General features: G+C 53.1%; 2 protein-coding genes across 5 annotated transcripts; one reads left to right on the top strand and one right to left on the bottom strand.

Moving 5' to 3' along the window:
- The first annotated feature begins 2,684 nt into the window (after positions 1–2,684).
- On the top strand, positions 2,685–5,290 carry TNNC2 (troponin C2, fast skeletal type). The gene is made up of 6 exons (XM_069496114.1): positions 2,685–2,751; positions 4,047–4,098; positions 4,219–4,362; positions 4,449–4,563; positions 4,719–4,855; positions 5,119–5,290. Exons 1-6 carry the CDS (start codon positions 2,749–2,751, stop codon positions 5,148–5,150), a joined length of 483 nt encoding a protein of 160 aa, XP_069352215.1. The 5' UTR covers positions 2,685–2,748; the 3' UTR covers positions 5,151–5,290.
- Positions 5,291–9,434: 4,144 nt separating this feature from the next.
- On the bottom strand, positions 9,435–13,111 carry UBE2C (ubiquitin conjugating enzyme E2 C). 4 transcript variants are annotated; one of them, XM_069496095.1, is made up of 6 exons: positions 12,953–13,111; positions 12,292–12,319; positions 11,436–11,522; positions 10,238–10,442; positions 10,069–10,128; positions 9,435–9,683 (listed from the first exon to the last, which is right to left on the bottom strand). In XM_069496095.1, exons 1-6 carry the CDS (start codon positions 13,057–13,059, stop codon positions 9,625–9,627), a joined length of 546 nt encoding a protein of 181 aa, XP_069352196.1. In that variant the 5' UTR covers positions 13,060–13,111; the 3' UTR covers positions 9,435–9,624. The 4 variants fall into 4 exon arrangements, with proteins under 4 accessions (XP_069352196.1, XP_069352199.1, XP_069352197.1 ...); XM_069496097.1 differs by lacking the exons at positions 10,238–10,442; positions 11,436–11,522 and adding exons at positions 10,443–10,553; positions 10,931–10,938 and having other exon boundaries at positions 9,625–9,683; positions 12,257–12,319; positions 12,953–13,059; XM_069496098.1 differs by lacking the exon at positions 10,238–10,442.
- Between the last annotated feature and the right edge of the window lie 832 nt (positions 13,112–13,943).

The following is a 13,943-nucleotide window of genomic DNA, read 5'->3' as shown; positions in this document are numbered from 1 at the left end:
CTTGCAAGTCTCGGTACAAAGCTGGTCTTCATAAAACCATGCATTGTCAGAGCAGGAAGGTCCCTCAGAAATCTGATTAGCACTTCCATTTTACAGACAGGTAGCCTGAGGCTTAGCGAGGGGAAGGGGCTTGTGCTGGGTCACACAAACAGGGGCAGAACTAGGAGATCTCTTGATGTCCTGTATTCTCCACCCCTCTTAAACTCTGTACAGATATTTCCCCATGGCCTACCTGAAAGATGGTCATCTGTCTCCTGCTTGTGTGTACCCAGTGACAGGGAGCTCATTACCACCTGAGGCCACCTGTTCCCATTATTGTTCAACTGTGACTACTGGGAAGTTCCTCCTTATATTGAACTAAATGCCATTGGGTTCAGTTATTCTTACATAGAATAAAATATTCATTGGACACCTGCTTAGTGCCAAGTGCCGGGTGCTGGGAAATTCAATGGTGAACAGGAAACGGCCTCTGGTCCGTGGAACTCAGAACAGAGTGTGATCATACATAAGGCATGCTCAGTGCTATGACTGGAGACCTCCCTGGACGCACCTGGCCTGGGCAGAGGGGAGGAGGGATCCTGGAGGAAGTGATGTTAAAGCTGAGAAAGATGATAGGGAAGTAGGAAGGTGAAGAGAGGGAAGATGGGAGTTTCTGGCAGAAAAAGCAGCATGTGCAAAAGCCTGGATGTTTATAAAGGGTTGTGTTTGGGACGGTATTTAGGTATTTATGTCTGACCAGAACAGAGCAGCATACAAGGTGGGGAGGGGAGAGGAGTGAGATTAAAGGGGCTGGTGGGACCTTGCTTGGCCACACAAGGAATTTGGACCTTGTCTATGTCCCTAAACAAAACAAAACAAATTAATGAACAAGGGAGGGCTGAGGGTTCCACATCCTCTGTTCCAAAGGGACCAAGTGGTTCCCTTGTGTCCAAATTGGAAACCCCTGGGTATCGCCCCTTGGCCCTCCGCTTGGCCTGGCAGGCCTTACTTAGCCTGGCCTGGCCCTGCCGAGCTTTCCTTGGGAATGTCTATATATAGGGGATGGGGGCAGCTCAGTTGCCACTGTCCATCTGCCTTCCTTGGTGTCCAGCTCCCCTTTCCTGGCCCCAGATGCTGTTCTCAGTTGTCTCGGTGCTCTTTCTGTCACTTAGCCACTGTCCATCAGCCTTGCCTACTCCCTGGAGCCCAGCCCGGGGCTTCTAGATGCTCAGGGTGGGCTCCGGGCTCCCTTTGGACTTGGTCTGCCCCACCCCTTACCTTCCAGATGACCAGCTGAGTTCTTCCAGATTTCCTCACTGAGCTCTGTCTAGGCAGGGGCCGGTTGCCCCTTTACCACTTAAAGAACCTTCCCCTGCCCGGTCCCCACCCCCTCAAAAATGAATCCCAAATACCCTTTCCCTGGAGAAGGTAACTTTGGGAGATGCTTTCATTGACTATTTCTCCTTCAAATACACATCCTCTCCCTCCATCCAGCCATACGCTTCTTCTTCTGGACAGGTTCCCCCAAGGACTCTGTCCCCACTTCCCCCCAGTTGGGATTCATAGTAAGAATCGCCATCATGACTTTATTTATTTTTTATTTTATTTTATTGTTTTTTTTGAGACAGAGTCTCGCTCTGTTGCGTGGGCCAGAGTGCCGTGGCGTCAGCCTAGCTCACAGCAACCTCAAACTCCTGGGCTCAAGCAATCCTTCTGCCTCAGCCTCCCGACTAGCTGGGATTACAGGCATGTGCCACCATGCCCAGCTAATTTTTTCTATATATTTTTAGTTGTTCAGCTAATTTCTTTCTATTTTTAGTAGAGACAGGGTCTCGCTCTTGCTCAGGCTGGTTTCAAACTCCTGAGCTCAAACGATCCGCCCATCTCGGGCTCCCAGAGTGCTAGGATTACAGGTGTGAGCCACGGCGCCCAGTGGCCATCATGACTTTGGACTTTTATGATTTACAAAGCTCTCCAGTCAAATGCAAGTGATAACAGTTGCTATCTCGTAGGACGAGTACTAGACGAGATCATGTGGTTAAAATGCTTAGCACAGTGTGTGACACATCATAGAGGTTCAATAAACGGTGGCCTAGCTATCACTTCCTACCACTTCTGTCCGTTGCCCCTTATCATGGTTCAAAGACAAGACATTCCGTGTGCCAAGCACCAATGCCATGTACCTGGCACAAGCTAGGTGACTTATACCGGGCTCCTATTTCTATGGTCTGTCTCTGAAGGAGACCCCACAGAGAGGTCCATCTCGCGTGCGAGGAAGCCAGGCTCTGAGCAGCATCACCACCTGCCCAAAGTCACATAGCTCGCTGAGGCAGGCCCGGGATCCTGGGTTTCGGACTTCAGGGCTGTGCTCTTCCCATTCCGCCATGCTGCTATTCTGATTGTCTTTACCCATCTTGCAGCCAGTGTGCTTCCTTGGTGGGGGGGGGGGGGTGGCTCTCTAAGGGAGTGGAGCAGGGCAGGCCCTCCTCACAAGAATCTAGGACATCAAGTCCTGCCACCTGCTCAGAGGCTTAAATTTCTCTACAAGGGCCCTTGGCTAAATTAGGTAATGGGCTAGGACTCTGGGAGGGGTGGGGCTCGCTGACCCCAGGATCTGATTGGGCAGGGTATCCAGTGCTGGGGAGCAGGAAGGTGGGAGGAGAGGGCGACCCTATAAATCCTGGGGGGCTGGGGTGGGCCAGGGCATCTTTGGGTGCTGGAGTGCAGAGGAGGTGGACCACAGCAGAGGAGTCCCAGTGACCAGCAACCATGGTAAGGACAAGAAAGGACTCGGCTCCTTCACTTGCTGGAGCATTCTGGGCTTCTTTCAAGCCAGACTTGGGTGCTCTGTAGGGCAGTATCTTGGATGTTTGAAGTTGGAATATGAAGGTTCCTAGAACCCAGGTGTCTTGGAGGAGGCCTAGGAAGAAGGCCTTTGACTTCTCTTGCAAGGGGAGGGCTGGGGGTTTCAGGGATCGAACCTCAAGTCTTGCAGATTCCCTGCCCACCTGCTGAGACTTCCAGCAATGTCATTCATAGAGCTTTGAGGGGCTCTTAGCTTGACTGCTTCACAGTAGAAATGGGGACCCTGAGGGCCGCCAGTGGCAGGGGTGGGCTAGAAGCCCAGCCAAACCTTCCTGCTGTCACTGAGCGAGGAAAAGCTCCTCCAGAAGGTGGGAGACCTGCAGGTCCTGGAGCCAGCCCGCGTGCAGGGCTCCGAGAGCTGGAGGGTGACTGAGAAGGGCAGAAGAGGACAGACCAGAGTTGGAGACCACAGTCTCCCAGAGAGGGGTCTGATGTGCCGCTGTTCCTTTGAGATCCCCCCTCCCTACTTTACTTCAAGGAGTAATTAGACCCCGGAGGCAGCTGCTGTTGTCCATGCCTGACTAAAAATAGCCCACCCTCCTGGCATGCAGAAAGGGGAGGGGAGGAGGGAGGGGGAGATGGAGAAGGGCTGGCTGCCAGTCTGCGGAAGAACTCCTTGGATGCCTGACCCCTTCCTCACCGACAGCCTTGGTCCAAAGCCGTCAACCCAGATGGCCTGGCTGGGATGCGACCTGGAAACCACCCCAGAAATCTTATTTTCGTGCCAAGGCCTCTATCACATTCTACCCAGCACGAGGTCTTTACTCCAATGACTGAATCATAAGAAGGAAGCTTAAAATCTCCATCTATGCAAATTCTCTGTGCCAAGGGATGATGTATCCGTCTCTTCCTGGTGGTCCCAGTGCCTGGTCCATGGCCTGACACTTAGCAGGTGCTCAGTAACTTTCCGTTGCATTATTCTTTACTTGAGAAAAACCATTTATTGGGCAACTATTGAAGTACCAGGCACCACCGGGAGCTAGGGAAAACCGGAAAGCCATGCTGGAATGGCCCTTTCACACCCCGACTCCATCTTGTCCCTGAAAAGCTGCTAAGAGATGCAAGCACACTAAGTGACTTGCCCAGTGTCACTGGGGGGTTCCTGACTTGCCCTCTAATTGACAGGTGGGAAGGGTTGGGCATAATTTGCTCCAGGGCTCCCCTTCAGCTCTGACTCTGTGTGTCTCCTGCAGCCGACACAGACGGACCAGCAGGTCGAGGCCCGGTCCTACCTCAGCGAGGAGATGATCGCTGGTGCGTGAGGCCAGGGCAGGCTTGGTGTTGGGGTGCGGGCAGCGTGGGGGAGTAGGTGTGAGGCTGGCGGGTCAGTGGGCCTCACCTCAGCCCTCTGCTCTCCCCCTCCACCCCCCGCAGAGTTCAAGGCTGCCTTCGACATGTTTGACGCTGATGGTGGTGGCGACATCAGCGTCAAGGAGTTGGGCACCGTGATGAGGATGCTGGGCCAGACACCCACCAAGGAGGAGCTGGACGCCATCATCGAGGAGGTGGATGAGGACGGTGAGCCGGGGGCCCCTCCGAGGCAGGGAGTCGTGGGGAGAGGCGGGGTCTGGGCTCGGGCTCAGTCCCCCGCCTGTGCCCCTCAGGCAGCGGCACCATCGACTTCGAGGAGTTCTTGGTCATGATGGTGCGCCAGATGAAAGAGGACGCGAAGGGGAAGAGCGAGGAGGAGCTGGCCGAGTGTTTCCGCATCTTCGACAAGTGCGTCGGGGCCTGGGGGCCGAAGAGGGGGCTGAGCGGTCCGAGCCAGGCGGGCAGGGCAGGGGGGTTCCTGGCTGGGAGTGCGGGAGGGGGCGTCAAGCGCGACCAGGGCAGCTCGCCCCTGCCCTGAGCCCTCCCTGTCCTTGGGCCCGAAGGAACGCAGATGGCTACATCGACGCCGAGGAGCTGGCTGAGATTTTCAGGGCCTCTGGGGAGCACGTGACGGACGAGGAGCTCGAATCTCTGATGAAAGACGGGGACAAGAACAACGACGGCCGCATCGACTTCGACGGTGAGGGCCGTGGGAGCTCAGGGAGAGGGAGCTGTAGCCCTGCGGCTGGCTAGGGTGCAGGTGTCCTTGGCCTTGTGGGTGGGCCTGGGTGTGACCTGACCAAGTTCCTCCCCCTCGCCCGCTATGGGCGGGTAGGGAGCTCTGGGCGGCGGGTGCAACTTTTCAGTTAATGACTAGGCACCTCCTGTGCGAGGCCGGAGCCCTGGCCAGGCCTCTGCGTCCCGAGTGGACCGCTGACTCCCTGCCCCTGCCCTTCCCCGCAGAGTTCCTGAAGATGATGGAGGGTGTCCAGTAAAGGGCGCGCCGCCGCCTCCACCGAGATCCAGCGCCCCTGGAGCGCGGGCGGCTCCGTCCCGGGGTCGGTTCCCGCTTCACCAGGGAGGCGCTGTCCCTTCTGGGTCTGTGTCTGGAAGGAATAAAAGTCAACCTTGCAAAGCTCTTGGCCTGAGTGAGGGGAGGACCGGGGGCAGCGGGTCTCAGGGCCGCCTGGCTGGGCCGCTGTCCAGGGCGCCACCCTGGTGGGCGCCACCCAGGGCTCCCTGGGGCGGGGGTCCGGGGAGAGGCGCCCGAGCTTTGGGATGCGGAAGGCAGCGGGCCGCGGGAGGCCGAGGCGGCGGCCCCCGAGTGCGGGTTCACAGCCCGCGACCGGCAGCTGACACCGCAGCTCCGCGGACACGTGGCGGTGGCGCCTGGGCTGGAGGCTGCTGAATCATCGTGACTCTGCGGCCCCCTGGAGGGGACTCGGGACGGCAGGAAGCTAGAACCCAGGGCAGAGGGGTGAAGCTCCTTCACTTCTCCACCGTCCTTCTTTTCTGGAACCTTTGAGTCTTGGGGGCCGTAGTTGCCACCTTCTGTAGGCTACTGGGCTGGGGAGACGGGGAGCGGGTGTCCATCCACGCCAGGCAGCGCTGTTTCTGCTGACCTACTTTGCTCTTCCCAGCGCGCACTAGGCGCTCGGTACTGGCGACGGTAGGGAGGGTGGAGGCACAGCCCCGAAGGAGGTTTTGATCACATTGTCACCCTGGATCCCTGCCTCAGTCTGGTGCCCCTGCCTTCAGCCCTCTCCGGTGTGCTCACCGGAGGGCCGTCAGCTTGATCTAGTTGAGACAAAATCTGTCCTGGCTAAACTGTTGAGAGTCCTTCAGGGCTCCCCGTTGCTTCTGGAATCAATTGCAAATTCCTTCCACTCCCTTCCTCCCTCCCCTGCTTCCCATGTCCCTGGCGGGGCTCCAGCCACTGGGCAACTTATTCCTGATATGGACCTGGAGTGCGTTTTCAAGCCCTTGGGCCTTTGTACATGCTGTTTGTCCTCTCTGGAATGCCTTCCTATAAGCCTGGCAAATTCTTCAATGTACGAGATCCAGCTCAGACACCATCTCTTCCTTCATCCCTGACCCCACTGGTGGCAGCTCTATCTCCCATAGTCCTTTGTATATAACAGGCGACAGATCATAGCTAATTAGGTGTAGTGGTAGTTTAGCTTTAGAGTCAGGCTGCCTGAATTTGAATCCTCACTGCTTGTGACAAATTAAACCACCCTGTGCCTCAGTTTCCTCATCTGTAAAATGGGGATTATGATAGTATTTACAGGTTGTGAGAATGAGTTAGTGTGTACAAAGTGCTTAGAACAGTGTCTGGCACATAGCAAGCATTTAGTAAATGCTAGCTATTATTAAAATCATTATCATCATCATTCTTTTTTTTCTCATTTCAATATATTTAGAGGGTACAAGTGCAGCTTTGTTACATGGATATATTGGACACCTGGCACCATTGTTTTTTTGTTTGCTTTAGAGACAGGGTCTTGCTCTGTTGCCTGGGCTAGAGTACCATGGCGTCAGCCTAGCTCACAGCAACCTCAAACTCCTGGGCTCATGCAATCCTCCTGCCTCAGCCTCCAGAGTAGCTGGGACCACAGGTGTGCGCCACCAAGCCTGGCTAATTTTTTTTCTATTTTTATTTGCCCAGCTAATTTCTTTCTATTTTTAGTAGAGATAGGGTCTTGCTCTTGCTGCGTCTGGTCTTGAACTCCTGACCTCCAGTGATCCTCCCGTCTCGGGCTCCCAGAGTGCTAGGATTATAGGTGTGAGCTACTGTGCAGAGCCTTGCCCAGCTCTTGACAACAGTAGTTAACCTCCTCCCAGCCATTCATTTTACAGACGGCCAGCAAGATATTTCTAAAGACAAATCTGGTCATGCCATTGCCCTGCTCAAGGGTCTCAAGATAAAGCCCAAGCATTTTAATATGGCCTTACCAGCCATAGTGTCCTGACATCCGTGTTTACTTCACCAGCCTGTCTTCCTCCCCTTTTCACCATACCTTTGAACTTTTTGCAATCCAAGGAACGTGCTTTCTTGCATCTCCTTCAGGGCTCAATCCCCTTCTCCAGAAAGCCTTCCCTCACCCTCCTCTTCATCAAGCACCCCACCTCTGAGCTTGCATAGCAACACATGAGCCTAGCACCCAACACTCAGTGAGTGCTTGCTATGTGCAAGGCACTGTCCTAAGGTCCCTTAACTATCCTATAAGGTAGGCGCTAATATTATTTTCATTTTACCAAGAAGTTAAGTCTGACTGCCCAAGTATATACAGGCAACATGGGGGTGGAGCTGGGATTCTAACACAGTTCTGTCCACCTACCTGGTCTGAGCTCTTAATTACCGCTCTGTATGGAGCTTAGTCGACCCTGTTGATAGGACTGTCTACTCCTAAACTCCAATTTCTTTGAGGGCAGGGCTGTGTCCTTTTCTGTTTTATTCCCAGCCCAAAGCAGAGACCTTTTACCTTGCAGGCATTGAATAACTGTGTTGAGTGATGGGAATACTAATAACCACAAATTCTAATATTTCCTGTACTAGCCCTCTTTTTGTTCCAAGTGTCAGAAATCTAAATCAAACTGAGCTAAACCAAAAAGGGATTTGTTTGTTCGTGGTATGAACTGGAGGCCAGAGTCTCAATGTCATCTCTCTCCAATTCCCAACTATTTGCCTCTGCTTGGCCTTCTTGCATCTTGCTGTCTCCACCAGCAGTCTAGACTGACTCCCTCTTTTAGCAACCCCATTAGTAAAGTAATTTTACTGTTATTAATTCCAGAGAACACTGGTTCTAAACTAGAGTTTAGAGTTGGGTCCCTATAACTGACACAAGGTAGGACACGTGACCATCTAGGGGACCAAACACCATGACCAAGGACATGGAAAGGCTTCCCTAAGGCAGAAAAGAATACATCCACGTCAGTCAACATTTATTAAGAACCACTTTTGCATCAGGCTCTGAACCCTGCCTTTCTCAGGCATCCTCTAACCTGATTTTCAAACTTGAGAGTAGCAGAACCTGGAGAGCTTGTTGGGGCCAAGAATTTGCCTTTCTAACAGGTTCCAGGTGATGCTGCTACAGCTGAAAAGATCACGCTTTGAGAACACTGCTCTAAATCTGTTTCTTAACCAGATCACAGCAATGACATCACCTGGAAACTCATTTGAAAGCGAACCTCAGGCCCCACCAGACCTACTGATCAAAATTTACATTTTATAACACAGTTCCAGGTGGATTTGTATGCACATTAGATTGAGAAGTACTGCTCCAAGCTGCAAGCCAAGAGAGCTAAGAGCAGTTATAGGCATGAGGGCACCCAACTTTCAATTCCAGACCTGACAACTCCCAGCTCTTTTCATAGGTGGCTGCTTGGCTGGGACACAGGGCAGAGAGGGGCCTATGTTAGCAGGAATGAGGAAGGGGTGGCTTGGAGGCCTCCTGCTGTTTCCCCCCCTTCCCCGCAGCCCTGCACAACCAGCTGCTGGCAGAGCAGAAGAGGTTGGGTGCAGAGGTTGGAGGGCAACTGGGTGCTGTTTATCTACCTTGGAGATCTCCTTGTAGGGCTTGGGCTGGGCTATTACCTCAGCCTGCTCTTTCCCGGGCGGAGGCCCAACTGATCAGCATGGGTGTTTCTTCCTGGGGCCTCAAAGGCCAGAGCCTGCGCAGGCCAGCAGAAAGGTGGCCCAAGGGGTTGGGGGTCTGGGCCAGTGGGTGCAGGAGCTGAGGACCTGCTGGTGGGTATGAAGCAGGCAGTGAACATGCCCCCTTGGAGCGTGGATCCACCCCTGGGGGACCTGGGGCCAGGACCCAGAGTTGCAAGCTCAGCCCTGAGAGTCCTGCCAGGGAAGGGGCTTTTTCTCTGGCTGTTTGCCCAGACCCTGGGCCAGAACATCTGCGAGTGGCCAGTCTTCTTGAACATATACATACACTTGTTCTTTCTACAGCTATAGGGATTTCAGCCTAAGGTCTGGTTCAGCCTCATGTGCAACACACCTAGGCCAGCTCCAATATTCACTAATATTCCTGGTGCATGTCTCAACTCCACGGAAATAGGCATTATGATGACACTCAGATCAACAGATGCAGAGTCATAGAATAGCCAAGGTCACAAGTCCTAGTCACCCCACTATTGGGCTATTTAGCCTATCAGCTGTGCCCACCCCTATAGAGAGGAGCAGGTCAAGAACCCAGACCTTAAACCTGACCTCCGCCCACCCCAAGTACCTCCAACCCTAGGGTAACTGCAAGGCAGCAACTTGTATAAAAAAACAACCAAAATGTATTTATTTAATATACATCACAAGGGCTCAACCAGAGACTTAATTTAAAAAACAGAAACAAAACAAAAATAACACCACAGCTCAAGATACAGAGTCCTATACAGAAATCAAGAAAAGGACAGACCGTCTAAGGAAAAAAAATGACAACACAGGCAGAGTCCGGATAGCCCTGGTCAGGGCTCCTGGCTGGACACCTGCTTTGAGTAGGTTTCTTGCAGGTACTTCTTAAAAGCTGAAAGAGAACAGGCAAGTCTCAGTGAGTGCTGGAGACAGGAGGAGTTAATGAAGGTGGGCAGGTGGGCAACTTGGCCAGGGGTGCACGGATGGAAGGAGGTTGGGGAGGGGCTGCTAGCCACCCGTCAGCTCTCCTGGAAGGGCTTGCTTCCGCTGAGACTGGGGAGGGCACAGGCCAAAGCATTCTACTAAAAACACCTCTCAACCTTCATTAATATGGAAGCGGTAATTTCCCATTTTTGATAGCAAACAGGAGCACCCAGGGCAGAGGCAGAAGTGGATGGACCCCCATCCCCCTCTGGCCCAGCCCAGTCCCAAGTCAGTGGGATCCTTTTATGGTTGGGGAGCCATCATCCTGTCATAGAGAAGAATGAAGGACCCACCTGTGGGGTTTTTCCAGAGCTCGGCAGCATGTGTGTTCAAAGGACTATCAATGTTGGGTTCTGTGGGTGGAGAGAAAGAGAATGAATGGTCAAGGGGGTAGAAGACGCTGATCCAGAGGCAACCTGACAGGTTCCCAGGTTGCACTAGAGGGTTGGTCTCCCAAGTTACCTCCTAGCAGGCTCTGAATGGAAAGCAGGATGGTCCTGACATCATACAGGGCAGACCACTTGTCCTTCAGGATGTCCAGGCAGATGTTTCCCTGGGTGTCCACATTGGGGTGGTAGCAGGGCGTGAGGAACTTCACCGTGGGTGCATTGTAAGGGTAGCCACTGGGGAACTCTAGGGAGAGCTTGTACCTCAGGTCTTCATATACCTGGCATTTGGAGAAACAGACAGGGAATAAGCTTCCCCACCAGGGCCTCATAGTCCCAACCCAAGCCCCATCCAAGGGGATTGCTGGGACCTTTTGAGTTTCTGCTTGGGACTGGATAGTAGACAAAGCATTAAATAGGTTCTGGTGCTTTCCTTTTATCTGGTGGAGACATCAGTGATTCTTTGGCCTAAGGGCTGTAAATTGGCACCCTGAGGGCCACCAGAGCTCTGCTTTAGTTCAATTAGAATATTAGTTGCTGACCAGCGTGGTGGCTCATGCCTATTATCCTAGCACTATGGGAGGCTGTGGCGGAAGGATCGCTCAAGGTCAGGAGTTCAAGACCAGCCTGAGCAAAAGTGAGATCACCGTCTCTACTTAAAAAAAAAAAAGAAGAAGAAGAAGAAGAAAGAAAGAAATTAGCTGGACAACTAAAAATATATAGAAAAAATTAGCCAGGTATGGTGGCGCATGCCTGTAGTCCCAGCTACTCAGGAGGCTGAGGCAGAAGGATCACTTGAGCCCAGGAGTTTGAGTTTGCTGTGAGCTAGGCTGACGCCAAGGCACTCTAGCTCAGGCAACAGAGCAAGACTCTGTCTCAAAAAAAAAAAAAAAAAAAAGAATATTAGTTGCTAACATGTAAGAATTAGGATTTTGACACAGATCTTGACTTCTGATTTATCTTAAACCAGGTATGCAGCAATGAGAAACTGCCTTCTTGAGACTTGTGCCCTCACATTGGCCAAAGTCCTCACTCTATTGATTTCCTTGCTCTCTGGCCCCTGTAAGCACGTAGGATAGACAGCCCTGTTATCAACTCACCCTTTTATTGTACAGAGGGAGAGAAGAAGGCCGCAAGGCCCAGAGCACGTGAAGAGGCACAAGGGGAGTGTCTTGCCCAGCTAAAGGCTTGAAGCAGCCCTGGCACTTGGGTCTCACCTCCCACGTTTCCGGTCTCAGCAAAGCCACACTCACCTACCCCAACCCCACACTTACTGTGCCAGCTGCTCCGTGGATGGTCCCTACCCATTTGAAAAGGTTGTCTGATTCAGGGAAGGCAGAAATTCCTTTGTCACCAGACATCTGGGGAGGAAACACAACATTGCTGGATTTCAGAGTACACTTTCAGACATAGTGAAGGAGGTCAGTGAGTGAGCTCCTTCCCCTTAATCTCATCACACTCTGATCCAAAGTAAAGCAACCAGACAGAACTGATCAGCTATTCTGAGGAAGATTATTAGACTCTTGGGGCTGAATATGCCCCTCTGGGAAGGAGTATTGGGCCTGTAGAGGTTCATCGTCAGGCCAAGGAAGAAGGGGCTGTGCAGGGAAGCAGAAGGCATCTCTGTACCCACAATCTTGTTGGCTGCTGGGAATTCAATTAAGCATGCCAGTAAGTGCTGGTCATATGCAAAGCCCAGAGACTATTCACAGACTAAGGAGATATGCAATATGAGAACTGAAGGATTGGAGTTGAATGTTCAGGGTTAACATAAAAAAAGATCTAAGTATGGAGTATTCCAAGGTATGCCGGGACTAGAAACACCAAGGAGGGTGGGGAGTTGGGCGTGGGTAAAGCTTGGGACCCGGAAGGACAGGGCAGGGAATGTCTTATATGAATTCTGGGAACTGTGTTTTAGACATAACTTCATTGTAGGGAGATGGAATTGAGAGGAGAGTCTGCTGGAAGAAAAGGTGTAGGGTAGGGTAGATGAACTTCCCAGAAGAAGGGTAAATTATACTCATCTTTTTACCCCTGTGTCTAGCAAAGAGGCTGATGTAGGAAAGGGAGCTACTAATAATTGAGTGGGAGGTACCATTTGGCTGGGGATCTGGGCACTTGGTCACTCACCATGAGGGTCATCAGCTCCTGTTGTAACCTGCAAAAAGAGCATTCCGCGTTACCTGGGACTCTGGATGGGCCAGGGCTCCAGGTGATGCATTCCTCCCACCAGAACCTCTCCGGAGGAGCTGTCATGGAGGCTTAACACTTCCCCAAGGTCAGACTCAGCTCAGGGTACACTCACTAGTTCCACAGAACGATCCTAGTGAATCCTCACCCTCCTTAATTCCAGGCTCCCGCAGGATGATTCTGGCGTGTTCTTAATCCCCACTGCTTTGGCGTCTCTCCGCGTGCCAGATCTCAATTTCTCCCCTCCCCCGTCCCTGCCAAATCTCAAAGGGTTCCTGAGCATCTTCGTCTTGGCTCACCCGGGGAGTAGCCTGGCAGCGTCCTTAGCCTTCCGACCTCCTTCAATAGGGTCTCAAAGAGCAGTGCGAGCTCCTGGCGTGTCCCCCTCATTTCCCAAATCTCACCGGTTTCAGGAGGTGGGGGTCCCGCAAGTCTCCGCCCTTAGCCCCAATGCCCAGGCATGCTGGGCCCTGAGCCCCTGGAGTGTTCTCCTGCACTCGCATATCTGCCCGTCCAAGAGGTTGGTGACGGGTCGCAGAAGTCCGGGTCCCAATGCCCAGGGCATGCCAGGCCCGGCGAGTGTTACCTTCGCACCACTCACCTTTTGCCCACCGGGCCCCGGGCGGCGCCCCCGCTGGGCTCGGCTCCTTTACGGGCCGCCGCTGCCACGACGCTGGCGGCGGCCGGATCGCGGTTTTGGGAGGCCATCCCGGCGGCGCTGGCAAGGAGACAGGAACTCGGAAAACACGACTGCAACTGCAGGGCTGCGGGCCCGCCCGCCCGCGTTTGAATTGTAACCCTCCGGCAGCGTCGGCCAATCAGTGGCTCGCTTGGGTTTGATCCAGCCAATGGGACACACCAGAGCGCTCTGTCGCTGCCCAACTGCTAGACCCACCCTCCGCCATACTACTATTGGGCTGCGGGATTCGGCTTCTGACGGCCGGTTGGCGGAAGAGGCTGCCATTAACTAACGAATCTGTAGTGGATTGGTGGCCTTTGGAAAACGCCGACCATTAAAGGGCCAAGTAAACGTCCACGTGGGACGAACCCTTTAAGGTCAAACGCCTTGTTAAGCTAGGAAAACGCCCGGCACGCCCAGCCTTGATTCCACCTCCTAGGGCAGGGGACTGTCTCCAGTCCTGCCGCACTGGAATCCTTTCCCCAAACCGGAAGGCCCCGCTCGTCCCTTAATTGTAATGTCCTGGGCACCTTTATTGGGGCCCCAAGTATCTGAACGTCCTAGTGAGGGGAGAAACTAGAGGCTAATGGCCAGAGCAGCAAGCTCCGTATTAGAAAACATAGGTTCACATCCTGCCTCTCCAACTGGTTTGCTGTGACCTTGGCAGGTCCGTTAGCGTCTTAACCTGTAAAATAGGGGCAATAAAACCCAAACCTGTATTTCTCATATGGCCTGTCATCAAACCCCCCTGGGGCTAGCCTTCACTTTCTGCCATGGCCTTGTATTAGTTGGGTGAAGCAGCAAGAAATTGAGGCACAGGGAAGACTGGCAGGCTACACGGTGTTCCCAGCTTGGTCTCATCAAGCCTGGCTCTACTCTATACTGTGATGGGGGAGAGGTATCGGGTCCTTTT

This window comes from Eulemur rufifrons, chromosome 20, assembly GCF_041146395.1.
Source record: "Eulemur rufifrons isolate Redbay chromosome 20, OSU_ERuf_1, whole genome shotgun sequence".
Taxonomy (NCBI): domain Eukaryota; kingdom Metazoa; phylum Chordata; class Mammalia; order Primates; family Lemuridae; genus Eulemur; species Eulemur rufifrons.
This window is presented reverse-complemented; position numbering and strand designations above follow the sequence as displayed.

What these genes read in the sequence shown, in the direction of transcription:
- TNNC2 (XM_069496114.1), top strand. An exon ending in CAGCGAGGAGATGATCGCTG is followed by an intron (nt 4,099 to 4,218) that starts GTGCGTGAGGCC and finishes CACCCCCCGCAG; the next exon opens with AGTTCAAGGCTGCCTTCGAC. An exon ending in TGTTTCCGCATCTTCGACAA is followed by an intron (nt 4,564 to 4,718) that starts GTGCGTCGGGGC and finishes TTGGGCCCGAAG; the next exon opens with GAACGCAGATGGCTACATCG.
- UBE2C (XM_069496095.1), bottom strand. Translation starts at nt 13,059, where the DNA reads ATGGCCTCCCAAAACCGCGATCCGGCCGCCGCCAGCGTCGTGGCAGCG. An exon ending in AGGAGCTGATGACCCTCATG is followed by an intron (nt 11,523 to 12,291) that starts GTGAGTGACCAA and finishes TTTCCTCCCCAG; the next exon opens with ATGTCTGGTGACAAAGGAAT. An exon ending in TCCACGGAGCAGCTGGCACA is followed by an intron (nt 10,443 to 11,435) that starts GTAAGTGTGGGG and finishes TCCAAATGCCAG; the next exon opens with GTATATGAAGACCTGAGGTA.